This window comes from Eschscholzia californica, unplaced genomic scaffold (genome assembly GCF_041429995.1).
Source record: "Eschscholzia californica isolate CP2 unplaced genomic scaffold, dmEscCali1.0.p SCAF_5, whole genome shotgun sequence".
NCBI classification, from domain to species: Eukaryota; Viridiplantae; Streptophyta; class Magnoliopsida; order Ranunculales; family Papaveraceae; genus Eschscholzia; species Eschscholzia californica.
The window spans coordinates 48,619,399-48,639,784 of record NW_028238472.1 but is presented as its reverse complement, the minus strand read 5'-3'; the positions used below and the strand labels follow the sequence as shown (position 1 = coordinate 48,639,784).

The 20,386-nt window shown below is 35.5% G+C and overlaps 2 protein-coding genes, 1 non-coding gene and 1 pseudogene across 4 annotated transcripts; 1 reads left to right on the top strand and 3 right to left on the bottom strand.

Annotated features, from left to right (window-relative positions):
* Positions 1–774: 774 nt before the first annotated feature.
* TRNAK-UUU (transfer RNA lysine (anticodon UUU)) lies at positions 775–847 on the bottom strand. The gene has a single exon. It is a non-coding gene; the product is annotated as a tRNA-Lys (tRNA).
* Positions 848–3,298: 2,451 nt separating this feature from the next.
* Positions 3,299–4,755, bottom strand: LOC147540029 (ADP-ribosylation factor 1-like). Its single transcript, XM_086643191.1, has 7 exons — positions 4,653–4,755; positions 4,529–4,567; positions 4,393–4,455; positions 4,159–4,177; positions 3,952–4,063; positions 3,776–3,823; positions 3,299–3,433 (listed from the first exon to the last, which is right to left on the bottom strand). Exons 1-7 carry the CDS (start codon positions 4,753–4,755, stop codon positions 3,299–3,301), a joined length of 519 nt encoding a protein of 172 aa, XP_086499317.1.
* A 685-nt stretch (positions 4,756–5,440) lies between these two features.
* LOC147540028 (Glucose-methanol-choline (GMC) oxidoreductase family protein) lies at positions 5,441–8,454 on the bottom strand. Its single transcript, XM_086641990.1, has 4 exons — positions 8,082–8,454; positions 7,328–7,987; positions 5,994–6,858; positions 5,441–5,700 (listed from the first exon to the last, which is right to left on the bottom strand). The coding sequence occupies exons 1-4, from the start codon at positions 8,179–8,181 to the stop codon at positions 5,625–5,627; spliced, it is 1,701 nt and encodes a 566-aa protein (XP_086498116.1). The 5' UTR covers positions 8,182–8,454; the 3' UTR covers positions 5,441–5,624.
* A 5,586-nt stretch (positions 8,455–14,040) lies between these two features.
* LOC147540027 (organellar oligopeptidase A, chloroplastic/mitochondrial-like) lies at positions 14,041–19,897 on the top strand (annotated as a pseudogene). The gene is made up of 17 exons (XR_015225682.1): positions 14,041–14,241; positions 14,465–14,633; positions 14,830–14,953; positions 15,237–15,313; positions 15,477–15,620; positions 15,718–15,952; positions 16,022–16,108; positions 16,458–16,590; positions 16,919–17,015; positions 17,121–17,366; positions 17,940–18,085; positions 18,183–18,300; positions 18,627–18,786; positions 18,868–18,899; positions 19,183–19,248; positions 19,369–19,440; positions 19,617–19,897. The product of XR_015225682.1 is annotated as an organellar oligopeptidase A, chloroplastic/mitochondrial-like (transcript).
* The last annotated feature ends 489 nt before the right edge of the window (positions 19,898–20,386 follow it).

Genomic DNA, 20,386 nt, shown 5'->3' with positions numbered 1-20,386 from the left:
ATTTGTTTGACAATGACCCAAGCTAGATAATTATCACTATATTGTCTATATCAAAACATGCTCCATTACTGGTTCATCTTAAATTATTAAAACATTCCCATTAGTGTTTCCACATAAGAAGAGGATTGAAAACAACCACTCATGAAATATTTACCACAAATAACAAACCCAAGATCTTACTTACATATTGTATTTAATTGGTAGATTTGCTTTTTTCTTGTCCAATATAGTTTATAAATAGTCTTGTGACCAATAAGAGAGTTTGAGTGTTGAACAATTGTATTGCACTTTGAGATAGTTGATTACAAATTAACAAGTTGGAAGTAATAATTCAATCTAGCTTGTTAACTTAATCAACATTTTATTTCTTTCAATGGAGCCAATTGCTAATAATCTTAGTGGGTAAAGGAATTTGTTTTCTAGGTGAGTCTAATCTTCTTCTTAGCTTTAAACTCACACCCAAACAACTACATGAATGGAAGTGTTAATATTAGTAGTCTCGTTAAGAAATAATCAAAAGCACAATTTTTATGGAGAAAATTATTTAGGACTTACTGCATATCAGTATTGTAGTGTCGTTGAATACCATTCCAATAGCTATAAAGTTTGTTAATGTCGGATATCATATTCCACGGACCTTATTTTCAAATTCTCAATCCACCGTGTCGAAAACAAAAACACATTGAGAAGTAGTGTAGTTAAACAATAATGATTTCATAGGATTGTAATTTAACTAGTAACAGTTTGAGAGAAATGAGCAAAAAATTCAAAAGTCGCCGTCTGTGGGAATCGAACCCACGACCACACGGTTAAAAGCCGTGCGCTCTACCAGCTGAGCTAAGACGGCTTTGCGAAAATATGATAACATTAACTCTTTTAAATTCTAAAGTTCTTATATTAAGTGCGACAAAATAGTGTTTTCCTGCTAGTTAAGTCATATAATTAGGATTTTAGGCCTCCTTCAAGTTGTCGGGCTTTAGGTCTATTTCATCATGGTTTAAATTAGACGGTTATCATGCTCATCACATATTCATGATGTATCAATGTCTTGTAACGACTAACGTAGATCGTAGTCGATTTCTAAAAAAAGAAGTCATATAATTAGACGATATTTTCTTCGACTTGAATCGTATAACATCTTCATTATAGTCAGACCACTCTATACACTCTTCTTCTCCCTCAGCGATTTGGGTGATTCGTGCTTGTCTTATTTATCACCTGCAAAAATCTAATAATTACCCTATGACATTCATGGGCTTACAAATTTTGTATTGTCATTTGATTTTTCTTATGATACTTATAGTGTTCAAGGTGGTACGGTGTGGGGTCGCCGTTGTCACGATCGTGGTTTGACTAGTGGTGCGCTGGCGGTGGTGGTGATTGTGTTTATGCCGCGGTGGTGGCGATTGTGTTTGTGGCGCGGTGCTGGTGTTGGTACTTGGTAGTGATACCATAAAACATAAGAACTCGAAATTTTCCATAACCCTTACCTTTTGAGAGCGGAAATACAGAAATCACAGAAATCACAGAAACCTGATTTCTGAAAATCGCATTTTGCACTTGACATAAGCGCAAATTCTAGATTGAACATAGAGAGGCATCTTTATTTTAGAGTAAGAATAGACACTATATTCAGATCATGAATCGGAAGAAGAGACAAGCACGTACACCTACATTCATATTATAGAGACCATTTGGTATCCGACTTAAACAAAAGCTGTAACGAAAATATGGTATATTTTCTTCTGCAATAATATGATGAGATATTTTTGAGTCTAGTCCTGACAAGTGTGCCGTCGAGTTTAAAACGTCTGAATTAGGTTTTGACCCACTTTAGTCAGACTTACTTCAAGTCTGAATTGCCAGATCAATATCTGACACAGCTGTAATTACTATTTTATTTATGCTGGAAATAGTTGATTAGTGAGACTCGTACAATACTTCAAGTCAGAAGGAAGTTCTCGGACTCCTTGCCATCTCTGGCTCATTCATATGACCTGGGACCAGGTAGGCAACTAACAACTAAATGTAGTATCTATCACCTTTGTATTTCTGTATATTGTAAAATGGACATGGACTGGCCACATGATCTTATTTCTCGTTGTCCGAGTCTGACTCGTTTGAACCGTCTGAATCTCAACTGTCTGACTTAGATCGACATAAAATCAGTCAAATCAGACGTTCATGGGAGTCAGACATCACAAGTCAGACTAATATAACAAACATTCTGAAATACGACGCAAGTCAATTTAGTCCTTGAGTTAGATTTTATATCTGATTATAAAAAGAAAATTATCATTACCTAAGTATGTTTAAAAGAATCAACATCTACTTACCCTCTTGTGCGAGAATAGTCTGAAATGAGAAAATGGTGATTTAGTAACTAACAACACCATGTCTATCAATTGAAATAAAAATACCATGTCTAGATCTTGTCACTCATTGTCAATTGATTTTGAGTTGGACAATTACGAACTAAGAGTATATAAGCTGAACAAAAATACAACACCGAGAGGAATGAAAACATAAATTAAGGTTTGGCAGAAAAAGTTGTGATATACATAAACAAATGACATTGTGTTTAAGCATTTTTATTTTGGAGTGAGAACCACCAAAATCCAAAAGCTAATAAGGAAAGAAATAAAATTCAATCAATTGTTCATCATCTATATATGCAGACCAATTTGGTATTGTTCTTGTCTAGTTAGACGCGACCTCTTGACTGGAGTTTATGGCATAACCTGCATTTATATATTAAACCACTTCATATCATCAAACTTAAAACAAAAAACTGCAGGATAGTATCATATTCGTCTTACATAAACATGATGAGTTTTTTCAGAGAGATTAACATATGCCAACCCTAAAAATTGAAGGAAATTAGTATAAACATGTAGAGAGACCACACTTTGTTGGGTCCTAAATTTTCTCAGACGAGTGCCTAGACACCGGATTCATAGGCAACTCAAGTAACTCGGAATGTTATGTGGTTCGACTTTCGAGTGGACTTTTGAGAACTTAACCATGGGGTTCAGCCGTTCAAGAATAAAGCCCTGGCTTGGCCATTTGGTGGTACCTAATCAGGAAAAATATAAAAAAAAATCATTTTCGTAGTATATATCTTTCTATTGGGGAGACCAAAGTTCGAACCTAACTATATACGGAAAAACAATGAGATCATTTCCTCCAACTTTCTTAAATATTAGTGTTTTCGTACTCGGGGGATGTCTCGATACAAGAAATTTTGTAGCACTGGATGATTTTCTTTTTCAAGTTTAACAACAAAAGTTAGCTGAGCTTACCAATCTAAACCTTCAAAGATGCCTTCACCTTTTATAGCACAGGTCTTAAAAATTGCCCATTCAGCATTTTTAAGCTTGTGCAACTGTAAGGTCTCTGTCAACTCAGTATCATCAAGTGCACCAGGGAGATCCTAAGTAAACCATGAGAAAATTGAGAATCAAATTAAAAGAAAAATATAGAAAATCGTCATGAGAAATTTGAGAACTTGAGTATGAAATGGGAATCTTGAGATAGTCATTTGAAAAGTTTGAATCGATAAGTTTGTGGATATGGGACTCAAAATAATCGATAATGATTGAGAGACCCAAGATATTATTTACTTAGTCACGAGACCTTTTTTTTTCTTAACTTGATATTATTCTCACATGTTTTCTCACATATAGCATCTTCTGGTTCATCACGTGTGACTACTGGGCTTATCACGTTTCGACCTAGCTTTGAAATCACATTTTGAGAGATACGAGAGATATACCTGTTTGTTAGCAAACACAAGGAGTAATACATCTTTTAACCCGGAATCCTGTTAAAAGGTTCAATTAAGAGTATTTGTTCATTAGAACTTAAAATTATAAGGTTTAGCCTTAAAAGAACGAAATGATGAAAAAATATAATGATGAAAAAAATAACAGAAAGGAAGAAGAGACATACATCAATGATCGCATGAATATCATTTTTCGCATCTGACAACCTTTTGGTATCATTTGAATCAATTACAAAGATTATAACTGGAGCATCAGAACAATAGTGTCTCAACAACGGTCTGTATGAGACGAAATTAGAGAAATGAAAAATTGAATAGCTCATTTGTAAATCTGCAATTGGGAAATATAAAAAAAGGACCTACGAAAGACTAACCTGATACTGATTTGACCACCTGTTTCAACAAATCATAATAACATATTTCAGACTATTTGTTTTTCGACAAATTTATCTAAGTAGTTTTTTCATCTTAATAAAGAAGATTAATGATCTGAATTAGTAGGGGGTATACTTGTCTAGAATTGTTAAAAGAGGGGACTAAATTTAAAATACCATTTAGTCTTCATATAAAACCTAGTAATTAATTGCAAATAAGATCCCACATTATACCTTGCTCCCCAAATTCAAAATTGATGTTGTTATACTTCACTTGTACATAATTTAATCCAACTGCTGCAGTTCCACAATTTTGACATACAATTAGTTAGTTCATCAACAAGTACAGAGAGAGAGAGAGAGGTCATACTTGCAATTGTATCGACGACTTCTCCTTTTTGAAATCGATCTGAAATACAATTAAGTGTTAAACATTTCATAACAAAATGGAAAACAGAACAACAACTGAGAGATAGAGAGAGAGGGATATTTACCAAGAACAATAGTTTTTCCAGCATAGCCAAGACCAAGAACAAGGACCTGAACCGGGGTTTTACCGAAAAGAGAAGGCAACATTTGAGCAAACATGTTTCCCATTCTAACTGTATATATGTAGAGAGACTAAGAGACATATATAAATTTGATGAATAGCTTGAATTTAAGAAGAAAAGAGTTGAAAATGGATGGGGAATCTTTCTCTTCTTCTTCCCTCCTTCCTTTGTTTGAGGTAAAAGGTTTGACTATACTGAGTTTCAGAATAAAATATTTTCGAAAAAAAAACGAGTTTTAAAATAATTAGTGATATACTGCCTGACAACTCAGGCCTACGAATCACGAATGCGACGGAGATGATACATTTTATTTCTAGAAATTAAAAACTCAAGATGTAAAATTTTTCTTTAACATTATCACCACCAGCTTCTATCATGTCTGTTAAGTTTGTAGTGTTCCAACTAAAAATCAATTGACAATAAGTGGAGAGGACATAGACATTATATTCTTGATTGCTAGATAGTCTTTTTCCCACGTGGGATTATTTTCACAATGTCGCTCCATTTCACTTTTTTAGAAGTTAGATAAAATATACATTTGAAATTCTTCGATTTTTCTTACCATCTAAGATTAGACTTTTCTTTCATGTTTGAAAGAGATTGACCAGGTAACAAGTACTTTCAATATATGATAGTAAGATTTTGCTAATAATGGCACGAGTAAATGACACTAACAAAAATTACTTACCACTAAACAAAACTTGGTTAGGAGTAGGAACACACATTAGAAATTTAGAAGGTATGCAAATTCTTAATTTCATCAGAGTAGAAATCAACAAGGTTATACCCTAGCTATATTCACAACAAGCCTCTTCATTTACCCACCTCTAAAGTAATTACAATTAGATTGAAAGCAACACAAAGACAAAAAAAAAACATATAGTAATTGTCAAATGAAGAAGATCCAAGTCAAAATTAGCTTAATTTGTTCATATCCAGCCATTCATCATCACTTTGCTCTCTTTCTTCAATCATCTTCATTCCCACATACCTTCATGCCCACATTCAAAAAAAAAAAAAAAACATCAAAGTTAGCACATTTTGTTATCAATGTTTTCTCTTCAAATCAACTACATCTTTGAAGATATAGATTATCTTATGAATCGTCTAAAACTCGGGTTGAGTTCAAAATATTAGCTTTTTGTCCGACTCAAGCATCGGACTCGTCTAAATGACTAATTCAGACTAATTTTGGTTTAAATGGAGTCAAACATAGAATAAATATGACAAACGTAAGTCAAACTCAAACGATTCAAATTCAAACGAGTCGGATTGAGAACTAACCTGCCCATCATCATCAAGGTAGCTTGAGGATTGGTCCCAGGAGAAATAGAAAAGGTAGACCCGTCGACAACCCTAAGCCCATCAACACCAATCACACGATGCTCACTATCCACCACTTTCCCAACCACACAACCTCCATGATAATGCCATATAGTACTAACAGTACTCCTACAAAAATCCTCCATTAATCTATCATCTGACTGGTTCACCGGTAATCCCGGTCCGACATACCTAAACTCCCTCCTCCCAAAACCCTCCCTAGTTTTAAACTCCTCCATTGACCTTCCTCTCAAAACTTCACCAATTTTCCTCATCCCTTCAACACACCTACCCAAATCAACCGGGTTCGAAAAATAATTGAACCGGACCACCGGCTGAACCCGTACGTCAGTAGAAGCTAACCTCAACGAACCGACCGAAAGCGGACCAGCTATTTTCTCCATTAAGGTTGCTACCGTTAAATATAACGGAGAAGATGAACTGTGAAAGAAAGCTGAACGAGGTGGGGACACAAATGGAATTATATTTGATGCTGCTTCTATATAGGACCCACTTTCTGTTATTCCAACTACTTGTATAAGGGACTGATCGAGTGGAACTGGGGGTATGAAAGAAATACCATTCCGTGGGTTATCATACATGAAGTGGCCCACGAAAGGGAGATGGTGGGCCACTGGGATACCCCACGATGAGAGATATGGTCGTGATCCGATGCCATTTAAGAGGAGGAGTTGTGGAGTTCCTATAGCCCCAGCGCATATTATCACTTCTCCTTTGCCACGTAACATTGCGTGGTGATGCCGTCCGATTTGATCACGATAAACGACCCCGATTGCTGCTTGTTTTGATCTTCCGGCTATTGGTTCTGTTATATTCCAACCGTCATAACAGAAAAAACGGATTGGTTAGTTAATTTAGCGGTTAATTCTTACTTTGACGTGGGTGAACATAACCCATGTTTCTATAAATCGAAGATATTTAAGTCCTAGAAAAAGTAGACAGTAATGGTATGTGACTTTCACCCACATTAAGACGTGGGTCAACAGACTAGGTGAGAGTTCAATTCTGAACACGAATTTGAACTGAACTATAACTGTGTGTCAGATTGGCGGGCAAAAATTTCGCCGGTGGGTCAGATTCCGGCAACAGTCAAAATTAAGAACTGGAAAAAAAAAAAAACAAGTAAATCGACGAACTCAAATGCAATTGAGAGTTCAATTCTGAACTCGAATTTGAACTGAATTATGACTGTGCGTCAGATTGGGGGTAAAATCTGGCCGGTGGATCAGATTCCGGCAACTATCAAATTAAAGAATTGAAGAAAGAAGACGTACCAGAAGAGAAGATATTGAAAAGAATACGTTCAACACTAGCGTGAAGAGAAACCCTAATATTAGAAAATTTTGCTCGAGTAAGCAAATCAGCAGCACTATGTCTTCTACCAGATCCATCAAAAAGAGTTCCCCCAATTTTAGTTCCATAAACATGATCAAGATTAAACCCATTATAAGGAGTAACATTAGCTTCTAATAATCCATCACGAATCGCCGACTGCCAATTTCTTAATTCAGGTCTAAAAACGATAGATTTTTCAACCCATTCATAAGATTGATTAACTAAATCTAAATCCCAATTAAACCCAGAAATTTGATAAAAATCAGGATCAGCTCTGCTATAAAATCCAGCATTAATGGCACTACTTCCACCAAGAACTCTTCCTCTTGCATTTGGAACACCATCTTCAGATGTAAAAGCTTCAGCAGGAGAATTAAATGAATCAACTTGGGTAATTGTTGATAAGAATCCTTCTTGATTCATCAAATTAGGGTATTCATCGTTATGACCACCCCTTTCAAGAAGTAAAACTTTGTAATTTTGGGATAATGTTGCTGCTAATGGACAACCAGATGTTCCTCCTCCAACAATTATATAATCATAATCATCTTCAGATGGAAATTCTGTTGAATTGAAGATGAATTGTATGTATGGTGAACCTGAAATTAGGGTTTCAATAAACAAAAAATCAAGATCAAGAAAAAAAAAACATATTTTGAAGTTAGGGTTTTCAAAGAAGTTAGAATTAATTACCTTGTTCTTGAGCGGAAGGGATATCGAATGAAAGAGAGAGAGTGAGAATGAATAATAAGGATAGCCATGAAAGAAGAAATGAAATTAAGAGTTTCGCCATTGTTACAAGGGGAATTTTAGAGCGAGAAAGTGATAATAGCTCTGGCGAAAGAAAAGAGAAAGAAAATCTAGAGAGAGAAAGTGCTGATGGCTAAAACTCGGAAGAGAAAGGACTTTGAAAGATCTTCTGTTATGATGTGAAAAGAATTTGATTCAGTACTTCTCGAACTAGAAAGAACATAATCAATAAGGTTTTATCTCTGGACACGTAGAGAGTCGGTAATGGATCTTACAATAATCCTCGCTGGTGGTTTTCAGGCGCCAAAGCCGTTCCGGGTAGTAGTAGCATGACGAGAGACTCGAAGGTGTATAATTTTGGAATGTAGAGAGGAGTGAGTCTCATTGTCTCAACAAGCCAAAAAAAAAGTAATTAGGAAGAAGGATAGGTATCATGGAACGCCAACGAGCAATCGTTCTAAATGACTCGAAAATAGAAACAATCGCAGGTCGAAAGGTAAAGTGGCAAGTCCCAATTGATCATACCGTTTTTTTCTCTCCATAGGGTCTGATCTACTGGGACTAGCCACGTCACTTTTCGACTCGTGGTTGACAGTTTCCAATGGTGCTCAACAATTTTTTGCCATAGAATATATAAGATTGTGGTGCAATTACTTTGCTTTTTCCAAGGAAGATATTACTTAGTTCGACAAAAAAAAAGAAAAGGAAGATATTACTTCACTAAAGAGTCTCACTCACTAATAAGACTGGTTACAACTTACAAGGTGATCCGAAATACATCGAGTATCCCAAAAACATATAAGAAATCGTTTAACAGCTTATGTAGCCAACAAAAGGGGTGCAATATTACATTCAAGATAGCAATGACTAAACAATATCAACTTTAAATAATTGCCTTTCTATTTAATAAGGTTGCTAACTTGACTTATGTCCGATGCAGGGCCAATGACAGAGCGTACATTGTTGTTTGCGTTTTTTTTTTCTTTCTACGATGACCTCTTGTAATCAATATCTGATGGCCAGAACCTTGCCTAATAAGAAAGTTTGGCTTGCGCCCATTTCACTCGAAATTTCGTTTTTTAGATGTAATGACCATGTTCCGTCATTATTTTTGACGATCCATTTGCAATAAGATATGTAGATAACTTGTCATCTCCATTACTTACATTAAATTACTCGATGAGATTATCCAACTGCAATGCGAATGTTGAATGATATTTAATGTTGGTTGAATGGTTGCGGATGGCAGGGCCGTGCCTGACAATTTAGGGGCCCGATGCCAAATTTGAAACGGGCCCCTTTATATGAAAAACACGAGAATTGAAATTTTATTTTACCTCAATTTTTTGTTTTGACGAGTCCAAACTCAATGTATGATGTTAATATATGATTGACGCAACACTCCTCGTGTAAAACTTCTCTATTTTAACGAGTCTTTTTTTATTTTTTTTTTCATAAAACATTATTTTTAAGTTTACGACATAAACATTAAACTACGAGAATAAGGAATTAACACTTAAGCTTGTTTGTTTTTCCCATGATAACAAAATACATCTTTTTGAGATAATCAAATGTTAGTGTTTGATAAGATACGAGAAATATTGAACTATCATCTTCTCAATGTATGATTGTCCATTATATTTTGACCTAGAATAAACTTGAAAGAGCGGAGAGGTCTATGACCAAGAGAAAGAAAAATTCTGGAGAGACATACTGATGTAGATTGTTGCGGAAGCGTAAAAGTAATGGAATCCACCATTGTTAATAAACTAAACTAATGAAATAAAACTGATTTTAAATAACGATAAACTATAAACTTGATTAATAATAAACTTGGTTGATAATATTCTCTGATCTGCTTAACAAAGACAGACTAGACTTCTCTTATATAGAGATTGTACTTTCCTAGATAGACTCAAATAAGGAAATAAGATAACTACTAATAATACTTTCCTTGATTGCTAAGACTCATAATTATGGAAACCCTAAATACTTAATTATAGAAACTACGCTAATGTAGCTTCTTGACCGTGAGGCCCACTATCACCATGGCCGTGAGGCCCAATAGGAAGATGGTCTCCATCATACTCCCCCGCTGCGGAACAACTTGCCCCCAAGTTGGTGTTGTCATAAAGCGGATCGTCCAAGTAATGAGGATATATATCAGCGATGTTGAAGGTAACTTCGGCGACGAGTTTGAAGGCAATCCTCAGTTCCCACTTTTCACGAAAATTGCCGAAAATCCGAAGAAGAAAAATATTGACAATATCACCAATTATAATGTGAAACATATATTGCCAAGATACTCGCAAAAGCAATACCAACGTAGATACGTCTAGTAAATTGCGACATCGCCCGTCGTCTTTTAGTTTGACGAAAGAGGTCACATATACAACCTGTCTTGTTCTTGGAAAAACAATGGATGGCCATGAAGATTGGTTTGTATGATTCTTTGAAGTTGAAAGCCATGAAGAAATCAATGGAGGAGAAAGTATTTTATGATTCGACACAACTAATTCGTCTCCCGGAATCATATATGGATCAAACAACTTATTCGAGCTTGTGTTAGTCAGTTGAATTTCTTCTTCTTGATCTGGCTCATCGAAATTTTCTTCCTCCATTATTGAAAAACTAGGATTTTTTTTATCAAAAACCTCTCCTTCAATAATATTGACCATGGTAGTCGAAGGAATTTCGGATAATAATTTGTTCGATTGGATTTGAGATTCTATAAAAGATAAGTATTCATGTAAAGGGAGAAAAGCATATCGAAAAATACTTTTCACTTTATTCCAATCATCTACGAACGATTTTCCTTCATTAACGAGTCTCCATTGCATCTCGTTGTATTTTTCATACACTCTTGTAGACAAGTGTTGTTCAAGAATAAAAGCCTTATCTTCATCACGAACCTCTTGGTTTATAAACCAATCTTCCATTTGTTGAATCCAAAAATCTATATGATATTGATAATCAAACATAGGAATTTTGGAATCGACATTAATTTTGTTTTGATCTTTTCGATCAACATAGAGTTGTTGTGCATCTCTTAAAGGATCCCAACCTAAACGCGGAAGATTATTCCAACATTCAAGATGAGAAGTATTTAAAAAAAAATTATCTGTTCCCAGATTCTTAAAGCTCTGAATACCAGCTGATGTAGATTGTTGCGGAAGCGTAAAAGTAATGGAATCCACCATTGTTAATAAACTAAACTAATGAAATAAAACTGATTTTAAATAACGATAAACTATAAACTTGATTAATAATAAACTTGGTTGATAATATTCTCTGATCTGCTTAACAAAGACAGACTAGACTTCTCTTATATAGAGATTGTACTTTCCTAGATAGACATAAATAAGGAAATAAGATAACTACTAATAATACTTTCCTTGATTGCTAAGACTCATAATTATGGAAACCCTAAATACTTAATTATAGAAACTACGCTAATGTAGCTTCTTGACCGTGAGGCCCACTATCACCATGGCCGTGAGGCCCAATAGGAAGATGGTCTCCATCATACTCCCCCGCTGCGGAACAACTTGCCCCCAAGTTGGTGTTGTCATAAAGCGGATCGTCCAAGTAATGAGGATATATATCAGCGATGTTGAAGGTAACTTCGGCGACGAGTTTGAAGGCAATCCTCAGTTCCCACTTTTCACGAAAATTGCCGAAAATCCGAAGAAGAAAAATATTGACAATATCACCAATTATAATGTGAAACATATATTGCCAAGATACTCGCAAAAGCAATACCAACGTAGATACGTCTAGTAAATTGCGACATCGCCCGTCGTCTTTTAGTTTGACGAAAGAGGTCACATATACAACCTGTCTTGTTCTTGGAAAAACAATGGATGGCCATGAAGATTGGTTTGTATGATTCTTTGAAGTTGAAAGCCATGAAGAAATCAATGGAGGAGAAAGTATTTTATGATTCGACACAACTAATTCGTCTCCCGGAATCATATATGGATCAAACAACTTATTCGAGCTTGTGTTAGTCAGTTGAATTTCTTCTTCTTGATCTGGCTCATCGAAATTTTCTTCCTCCATTATTGAAAAACTAGGATTTTTTTTATCAAAAACCTCTCCTTCAATAATATTGACCATGGTAGTCGAAGGAATTTCGGATAATAATTTGTTCGATTGGATTTGAGATTCTATAAAAGATAAGTATTTATGTAAAGGGAGAAAAGCATATCGAAAAATACTTTTCACTTTATTCCAATCATCTACGAACGATTTTCCTTCATTAACGAGTCTCCATTGCATCTCGTTGTATTTTTCATACACTCTTGTAGACAAGTGTTGTTCAAGAATAAAAGCCTTATCTTCATCACGAACCTCTTGGTTTATAAACCAATCTTCCATTTGTTGAATCCAAAAATCTATATGATATTGATAATCAAACATAGGAATTTTGGAATCGACATTAATTTTGTTTTGATCTTTTCGATCAACATAGAGTTGTTGTGCATCTCTTAAAGGATCCCAACCTAAACGCGGAAGATTATTCCAACATTCAAGATGAGAAGTATTTAAAAAAAAATTATCTGTTCCCAGATTCTTAAAGCTCTGAATACCAGCTGATGTAGATTGTTGCGGAAGCGTAAAAGTAATGGAATCCACCATTGTTAATAAACTAAACTAATGAAATAAAACTGATTTTAAATAACGATAAACTATAAACTTGATTAATAATAAACTTGGTTGATAATATTCTCTGATCTGCTTAACAAAGACAGACTAGACTTCTCTTATATAGAGATTGTACTTTCCTAGATAGACTCAAATAAGGAAATAAGATAACTACTAATAATACTTTCCTTGATTGCTAAGACTCATAACTATGGAAACCCTAAATACTTAATTATAGAAACTACGCTAATGTAGCTTCTTGACCGTGAGGCCCACTATCACCATGGCCGTGAGGCCCAATAGGAAGATGGTCTCCATCACATACGCTAAAGAGTGATGGAGAGTGATTTATTTGCAGTCTTTAATACTTATTTGATGTGCAAAAACTTACGAACTAAAAAGGTATTAAAATCAAACTGAAATTGAGTACGGCGCAATCAACTAACAACCACACAAGCATCGTGCTCTCAAAAAAGAAACAGAAAAAAAGACACAAGTGTTGTGCTCGTATAGAAAAAGAGCAAAGCACATAAACATTCTGTTATTAAAAAGAATCCAAATTTTCGGCAATGGCTTCGAACTCAAGACCTCTTGAGGTAGTTGATATGCAAGTATTATACCAACAGAGCTGCTACAGTTTAGATGTTAGAATTTTTAACTCGCTGTTACTTAACCGTAAACTGCTATACCTTTTAAAAAGCAACAAATGGGGGGCCGTGTGGTGTGGAGCCTTGTGCAGGTGCACGGCCCGCACCCCCACCACACGGTCCTGGCGGATGGATAGATTACTCATTACTCCACGTTGATTAATATTTCCCAAGAATAATTATAGCATCCATGATGTCGATGGATTGCCATTTATAGTACTCTCTCGTCCAACTTCCAAATAAGTGCACCAATATCCATAAGTTATGGGTATAATGTTAAATACATCGTCTCCGCCTATGCTTCAGTTTGTTGTTTCAAAGTTTTCAACAATACTATTACGAAACCCCATAATATATTGTCTCGAGTGATTACGTGGCACGTTCAAGACATGCCATGTCATCCTCCTGCTATATCTCGGGCACCAAAATAATCAGGTCAAGTGGCATTTTACTATTTTTCTTGGAAGGTCCCGTTTTTTTCTTGTTAAGTTATAACCGTCTTTTCAACTAAAAAAAAAGTTATAACTGTCCTCATATGTCACCAACATTTCTATACTCCAATCCTCTTTCTCTCTCTACATTTCACAATTTCTTCCTCTTTCTCTCACTAACCTTCGCTACTTTTCTCTGTACTTCTTCCCTCTTCATTCATGGCTTTCGAAACTCCTCCTCCAGCAATGTCAGAAGAAGAAGAAGAAATGCTGGAATTGAAAAGTAATCCTCTTTTGCAAGATTTTGTTTTCCCGCCTTATGATGTCATTGAACCTAAACATATACGTCCAGGAATCAGAGCATTACTGAAGCAACTCGTAAGTTTGGAATTCTAGGGTTCCTTTTTTCCTTCATATAGAATTATTGATTCATTATTATCTTATCTGTATTGTTTCTTTTGATTGATTCTTAATGTTTTAATGGGCATTTATAAGTTCTAATGTTTCAAATTTTAATACCAAAAAGTTGTTGATTGTGTTCTTAGGGTTTATAGTTTGGGGTTTATAAGTTCTAAATTGATGATTTGGTTGAAATTTGCAGGAGAATGATTTGATTGAATTGGAAAAAAACAGTAAAACCTATATGGCCGGACCTGGTAGATCCATTGGAGAAGATTATTGACCGCGAACTAATAGTTTGGAGAATGGTTTGTCACCTTAAATCCGTTAAGGATTCTCCTGAACTTCGAATAGCATTTGAAGAAGTTCAGGTACTCATCATTTTCTCACTTTAAAAGATTTTCGTTCTGTGGATGATGAACAGACAGAATGGCTTGATTAAAAGCACATTGTGTTTGTGATCTGTTCTTGATTTTTTATCGCGTTTGAAGAAATTTAGGGAGAACTTTTTAACAAAAATTGTTTGTATCTGTTTTTTGTGCTGATCTTTATGTTCTATTATTGTAGCCATTGATGGTTAAGTTTAATCTTAGAGTGGCACAAAGCAAACCTATTTATAATGCGTTCAAATCAATTCGAGAATCTTCAGATTGGCAGACATTGAGTGATGCTCGTAAACGTGTAGTCGAAGGTAATTTTTATGTCAATAAGAGTTTCATTCGTTTAAGTCACGCCATTAGGTCAAGGTTGGCTGGAGCATTTGGGATGCTCAAAGCAGAGTAAATTGAGGCCATGGTGTTATAAGGAGATTTAATTTGAGTTCGAACATGTCTTATTCAGAGACAAATCTAAAGTTAGAATTAACTCCAGAACCAAAATTAGAACTTAGAAGTACTTTACGAATCACTGACGTAAGATATATGTGATTGCAATAGTAGCTAACATGTCTTATTCTTATAATTTCATTTTTTCAGCCCACATAAAGGACGCTAATCTTAACGGTGTTTCTCTTGAAGATGAGAAAAGAGAGCAATTTAACAGATTAAATCAGGTGCTTTTTGTGCATTTAAATTGGTATTTAGTTTACTCCAAAACATTCATTAAGTAGATGATAATTCTCATTTTGACGAGTATTGTAATTCTCGACCAAATGCTCTCTTTGTTTGTTGCATTTGGTCATATCCCGATTTACTGCTGCCATGTCATGTTTCTAGGAGCTGGGAAAATTATCTGAAAAGTTTGAGGAGAACGTTTTGGATGCCACAAAAAAGTTTGAAAGGTTAATTACAGACAAATCGGAGATTGAAGGACTGCCTGCTTCAGCACTTGGTCTAGCAGCACAAACAGCAGCATCCAAGGTTTCTAACTTGTTCATGTTCAAATTCTACGATTTTCTTGAATTTCTAATGTATTTACCTTCTCGTAATTGTTACACCTATATTTCTTCTATATTAGGGTCATGAAAATGCTACTGCGAAAGATGGCCCATGGGTAATTACATTGGACGATCCAAGTTTTTTCGTTGTGATGCAATGTGCAGCTAATCGATCCTTGCGTGAGGAAGTCTTCCGAGCTTATGAAACCCGTGCCTCTGATGAAGATCTGGACAACACACCAATTATTAACCAAATTTTGAAGCTTAGGTTGGAGCAAGCTAAACTTCTTGGTTATAACAACTATGCTGAGGTATGGTTTATCATTTATTTGTTTTTCTCCATTTTTAGAAACTTAAATAGCAAACCTTTCTCTTTTCTGTTAACCATGACAATGAAAATGGCCACTGTTGATAAAGCAGAAGAACTTCTTGAAAAGCTTCGCTCTGCTGCTTGGAAAGCTGGAGTTCAAGGTAACATGGTCTTCCCTTTTAGTCCCTAATTTGAGGTTGAGGATGAGTCACATGCGCCTTCAGCCTACGAGCTTGGAAGGTTTTATGTTCTTTTATCTAATTTTTCTTTTCAACAGTTATGCATTTACCTATTTAGACTTTCAATATCACTTTTTTCTTTTGAAAGTTTGAATAATCATATTGCAAGAATAAATGTCAAAAGCCGTAGATTACATTAGGTTATAAGTCTATTAGTAATTTGTAGCTTTTGATGGAACTCAAAATCACTAATTCTACAATTGTAACTTTAATATGCATGCTGTTACGTTAATAAAGGTTACATATGCAACAATTGTTTTTCGCCTTTCAGATATGGAGGACCTTCGGAATTTCTCTCGGGATCAGAGTGCTGAAGAAGCTAGTGATTTGAGCGGTTGGGATATTATTTTCTGGAGCAGAAGACTTTTTAAGTCTAAGAATGACGCAATCAAGGCAAGACTCGTGTCTTTATCCAGTTTCTGATGACTGTCTTTATCCTTTTATGATCGATGTGTCATCAGTCATTCCTTACGATAGAACATATATTGTAGTAAAAAGAGTTCCCTCTATACGTCTTTTCAAATCAAACCATTTAGGAAAACACATTCAAAATGCCCTAAAATACCAGCACAGTACGTATTTTCTGTGTCCGACAAGGAAAAACTAAAACATAATATTCATGTTACATCTTTTTTTTTTGTTACCATTTACCTACTCCCAGTATATTCTGAACTTTTGTGGGATAAGATACTGTGTTCTTTTCCTCTCATGAATTTTACAGAAAAACGGGAGTCGTTTCTTTTCATTGCCGAAAGTCATGGATGGCCTTTTCAACCTTGCAAAGAAGCTATTCGAAATTGATATTGATCCAGCTGATGGCCTAGCTCCAGTAACATTACAAATTTCTTTTTTTTTTTTGCTACTATGGTAAATAACTAAACATAATATATTACGTTGTTCAGATTCGATTGATGTAAGTTATACTTTTTAACAGGTGTGGAACAAATATGTCAAATTTTATCGCGTAAAAGATTCTGCAGGTAAACCAATTGCATATTTCTATTTTGATCCATATTCTCGTCCTTCTGAAAAACGAGGAGGGGCATGGACGGATGAGGTTGTTAGTCGTAGGCGTGCTCTTGCACGTGATGGTGATCCCAGTAGGTTGCCTGTTGCTCATATAGCTTGCGATCAAACACCGCCAGTTGGGGACAAGCCAAGCCTAATGACCTTCGATGAGGTAATTGTCACTTCAAAGAAAACACTTTCAGGACTTTTTTAATACACTTAATTCATTCTTTTATGTATATGTTAAGGATAAAACATATGAGATTTGATTTGACCAAAGATGATGTTTTACAACTCACTGTGGGGGTTATTTGAGCTTGCCAGCTTTAGCGTGGGAGTTCGGCAGCCTTAGACATAGAGTATATCTGCACTCCTTTACACCTTGCCATCTTATCTGAAAATCAGGGGCTGAATCAAACCTTAAATTCAAATTTCCCATTACACATTAATCAGCCTATGCTTCTTTGTTGGCTCCATATGGCTTCTGCTGCATCTGAAGCTTGTTGTTTGTCATGACCTTGTTTCACTATGAAGAAATCAGACCAGCCTGTGATATTTTTGGCTTGCCAGTTACTACCCTTGTTGGAATGGTATTTTTGGAGTCATTTGTATTTCGTCTAGCAATATTCTAGTCATCAATATGTGATGGTCTTATATTTTTCTCTGTTCTTTATCTGAATTGAATATGGACTGTTCCCACTCCTACTCCCCATATTTCTCATGTAAATTGTCGAAATATATGTAGGTTAAGACGGTTTTTCATGAGTTTGGTCACGCCCTTCAACATATGCTAACTAAGGAAGATGAAGCTCTTGTTTCTGGTGTTCGACAGATAGAGAGGGATGCTATTGAATTGCCTTCGCAGTTCATGGAGAATTGGTGTTACCATAGGTACTTCTGCCACATACCAATGTCTTTCTCAATATATATATATATATATATATATATATATATATATATATATATATAATGTGAACTGATTCTACAGGGGTACTTTAATGAGCATTGCGAACCACTATGAAACTGGAGAGACTCTTTCCAAAGAAGATTATAAGAGCATCCTTGCATCAAGAACATTCTGTGCAGGCATATATATCCTTCGTCAGGTTAGATGGTCTCCCATGAAGTTTTATATGAAAAGTGGTTGCCAAGACTCGAGATTTCGTTGCACGCCCGAGAAAGGCATTGCTAATAACATCCCTTTGGTGTTAATGGTTTGAATGGTGAATTTGCAAAGACCTGTTTTTTTTTTTCTTTGCAAATCTTCACTGTCTATTTGTGGTGAATGATATCTTTTTACTATAACCCTATAAATTATGTAACACCGATGGGGAGAAAGTTATCGGTGCATAAAAGTGCCTACCGAATGTTATATTATCTTATGAAGTGAATATGATACTCATTTTCTTCAATTATATTTTGACTCTTGCAGATACGAGATGCAATTATTGACTTGGAGTTACACATGAAATATGTTCCTGGTGGGACAGAATCTATCCATGATATTGATCGAAGAGTGTGTGAAAGAACCCAAGTTATCCCACTGCTTCCCGAAAGCAAGCATCTTTGTAGTTTCCGCCACAGTTTTTCTGGTACTATACTGTGTTAGTTTGAGTTCATTCATTAAGTGATAGATTTCGTCGGGTCTTCTAATTCAGTTTAGTGTGTACCAGGTGGATATGGAGCCGGTTACTACAGTTACAAGGTAACTGAGTTAGATCTTAATTTGGAAAGAAAGACTTCTCTTAAGATCTGATTTCATAAAAGAGATAAATGTATGCATCAACTCTCTTATGTGTATTTTGCTCAAATCTCATTCTTCTTTTATTTTACATATTTAACATTTTTGCCGGTCTGGACACTTTGATACTTGGACACTCACGAGGGGAGGGTATCATAAATTTTTCATCACTCTTTTACGAGGTTTTGGCTTGTGAATGTTTATTCCCTCATGCATTCTCACTTAAACTTGCTCTTAACTTTTGCAGTGGGCAGAAGTATTATCAGCTGATGCTTTCTCAGCATTCGAAGAAGCTGGATTGGACAACGATAAGGTAAAGGCTTACTCCTGAGTCCTTCACCATTATTATTCTTAATTTTACAACATCTGATAAAAATATTTCAAACGGTTAATGAATCACTTATCTTACATTCTCTATTATTTCCCACGGTAGGCTGTGAAAGAACTAGGTCATAAATTCCGAGACACTATTCTTGCTCGTGGAGGTGGGAAACCACCACTTGAGGTGAGACTTCAGTAAAATCATGTAATCTTTCATTTCACCTTATCATCTATCATCTTCTAGAGATTCTTGTGTCAATCTCGAGAATTTTTCGGAAACTTCAAAGTTAAGGACAAACAGTTAAGAAGTACTCGAGGTAGAAGTTGATCTAGCTTTATTGTTATTGTTATTATTTTCAGGTGTTTATGGAGTTCCGAGGGCGTGAACCCTCTCCAGAGGCGCTACTCAGACACAGTGGCTTACCAACAACTGCTTGAATATCCCTCCCTATCTGCCATATTTTGTATCTGAGCTCGACCGTTGTCCAAAATTTGAACTTTCAGCGGCTTTCGTTTGAAGCAGCTTTACCCACAACTTGACTTTTGTTATATAATGATTCTGCAAAGATTTTTTTTGCATATATAAAAGGTTAGGGAAATTTGAACCTAAAGATACTCAAAGTTAGCTTATGAGCAGAGGTGGGAGTAGTGAAACATAAATCTAGCTCCATGAGTTTGCAAACACTATTACATGAATGGGTTATTTTCCAATTGGCCTTCTATCGTGTGACAACCTTCCCGTGTGGCCCCTATGTCAGGAGAAATATCAAGATGATCCCTTTTGTGTCTCTTTATGCATTAACTAAAATAATATTGTGAGTGGTTAATGAATCAATTCCCTTATGACTCTACTTCTTCCCACGACAAGCTGTGAAAGAAACGGGTCATAAGTTCTGCGAAACTATTCTTGCTTGGGTTTTAGGTCAATCACTCCAATCCAAAAAGCAAAATAAATAACCTACAAAAATTACTTTTCTTTTTCTATTTTTTTGGGTTTTAGGTCGCTTTTTTGTTCCACGGCGTAAAGGATTGGGTAGAATGAAAAAGACAACAAATTTTGGTCATGATGAAAATGATTTATTTTCTCAACCATTCTTTACAGGTGAAATATGTCATACTTCGCATGTTGT

Bases quoted from the DNA above. Each gene is read 5' to 3' on its own strand.
- LOC147540029 (XM_086643191.1), bottom strand. From the start codon at position 4,755: ATGGGAAACATGTTTGCTCAAATGTTGCCTTCTCTTTTCGGTAAAACC. The intron at 3,824-3,951 runs GTATGTCTCTTC...ACCTTTTAACAG, and splicing joins ATATTCATGCGATCATTGAT to GATTCCGGGTTAAAAGATGT. The intron at 3,434-3,775 runs GTATATCTCTCG...TGGTTTACTTAG, and splicing joins TTGTGTTTGCTAACAAACAG to GATCTCCCTGGTGCACTTGA.
- LOC147540028 (XM_086641990.1), bottom strand. From the start codon at position 8,181: ATGGCGAAACTCTTAATTTCATTTCTTCTTTCATGGCTATCCTTATTA. The intron at 7,988-8,081 runs GTAATTAATTCT...CCCTAATTTCAG, and splicing joins CCCTTCCGCTCAAGAACAAG to GTTCACCATACATACAATTC. The intron at 6,859-7,327 runs GTACGTCTTCTT...GGAATATAACAG, and splicing joins TTTCAATATCTTCTCTTCTG to AACCAATAGCCGGAAGATCA.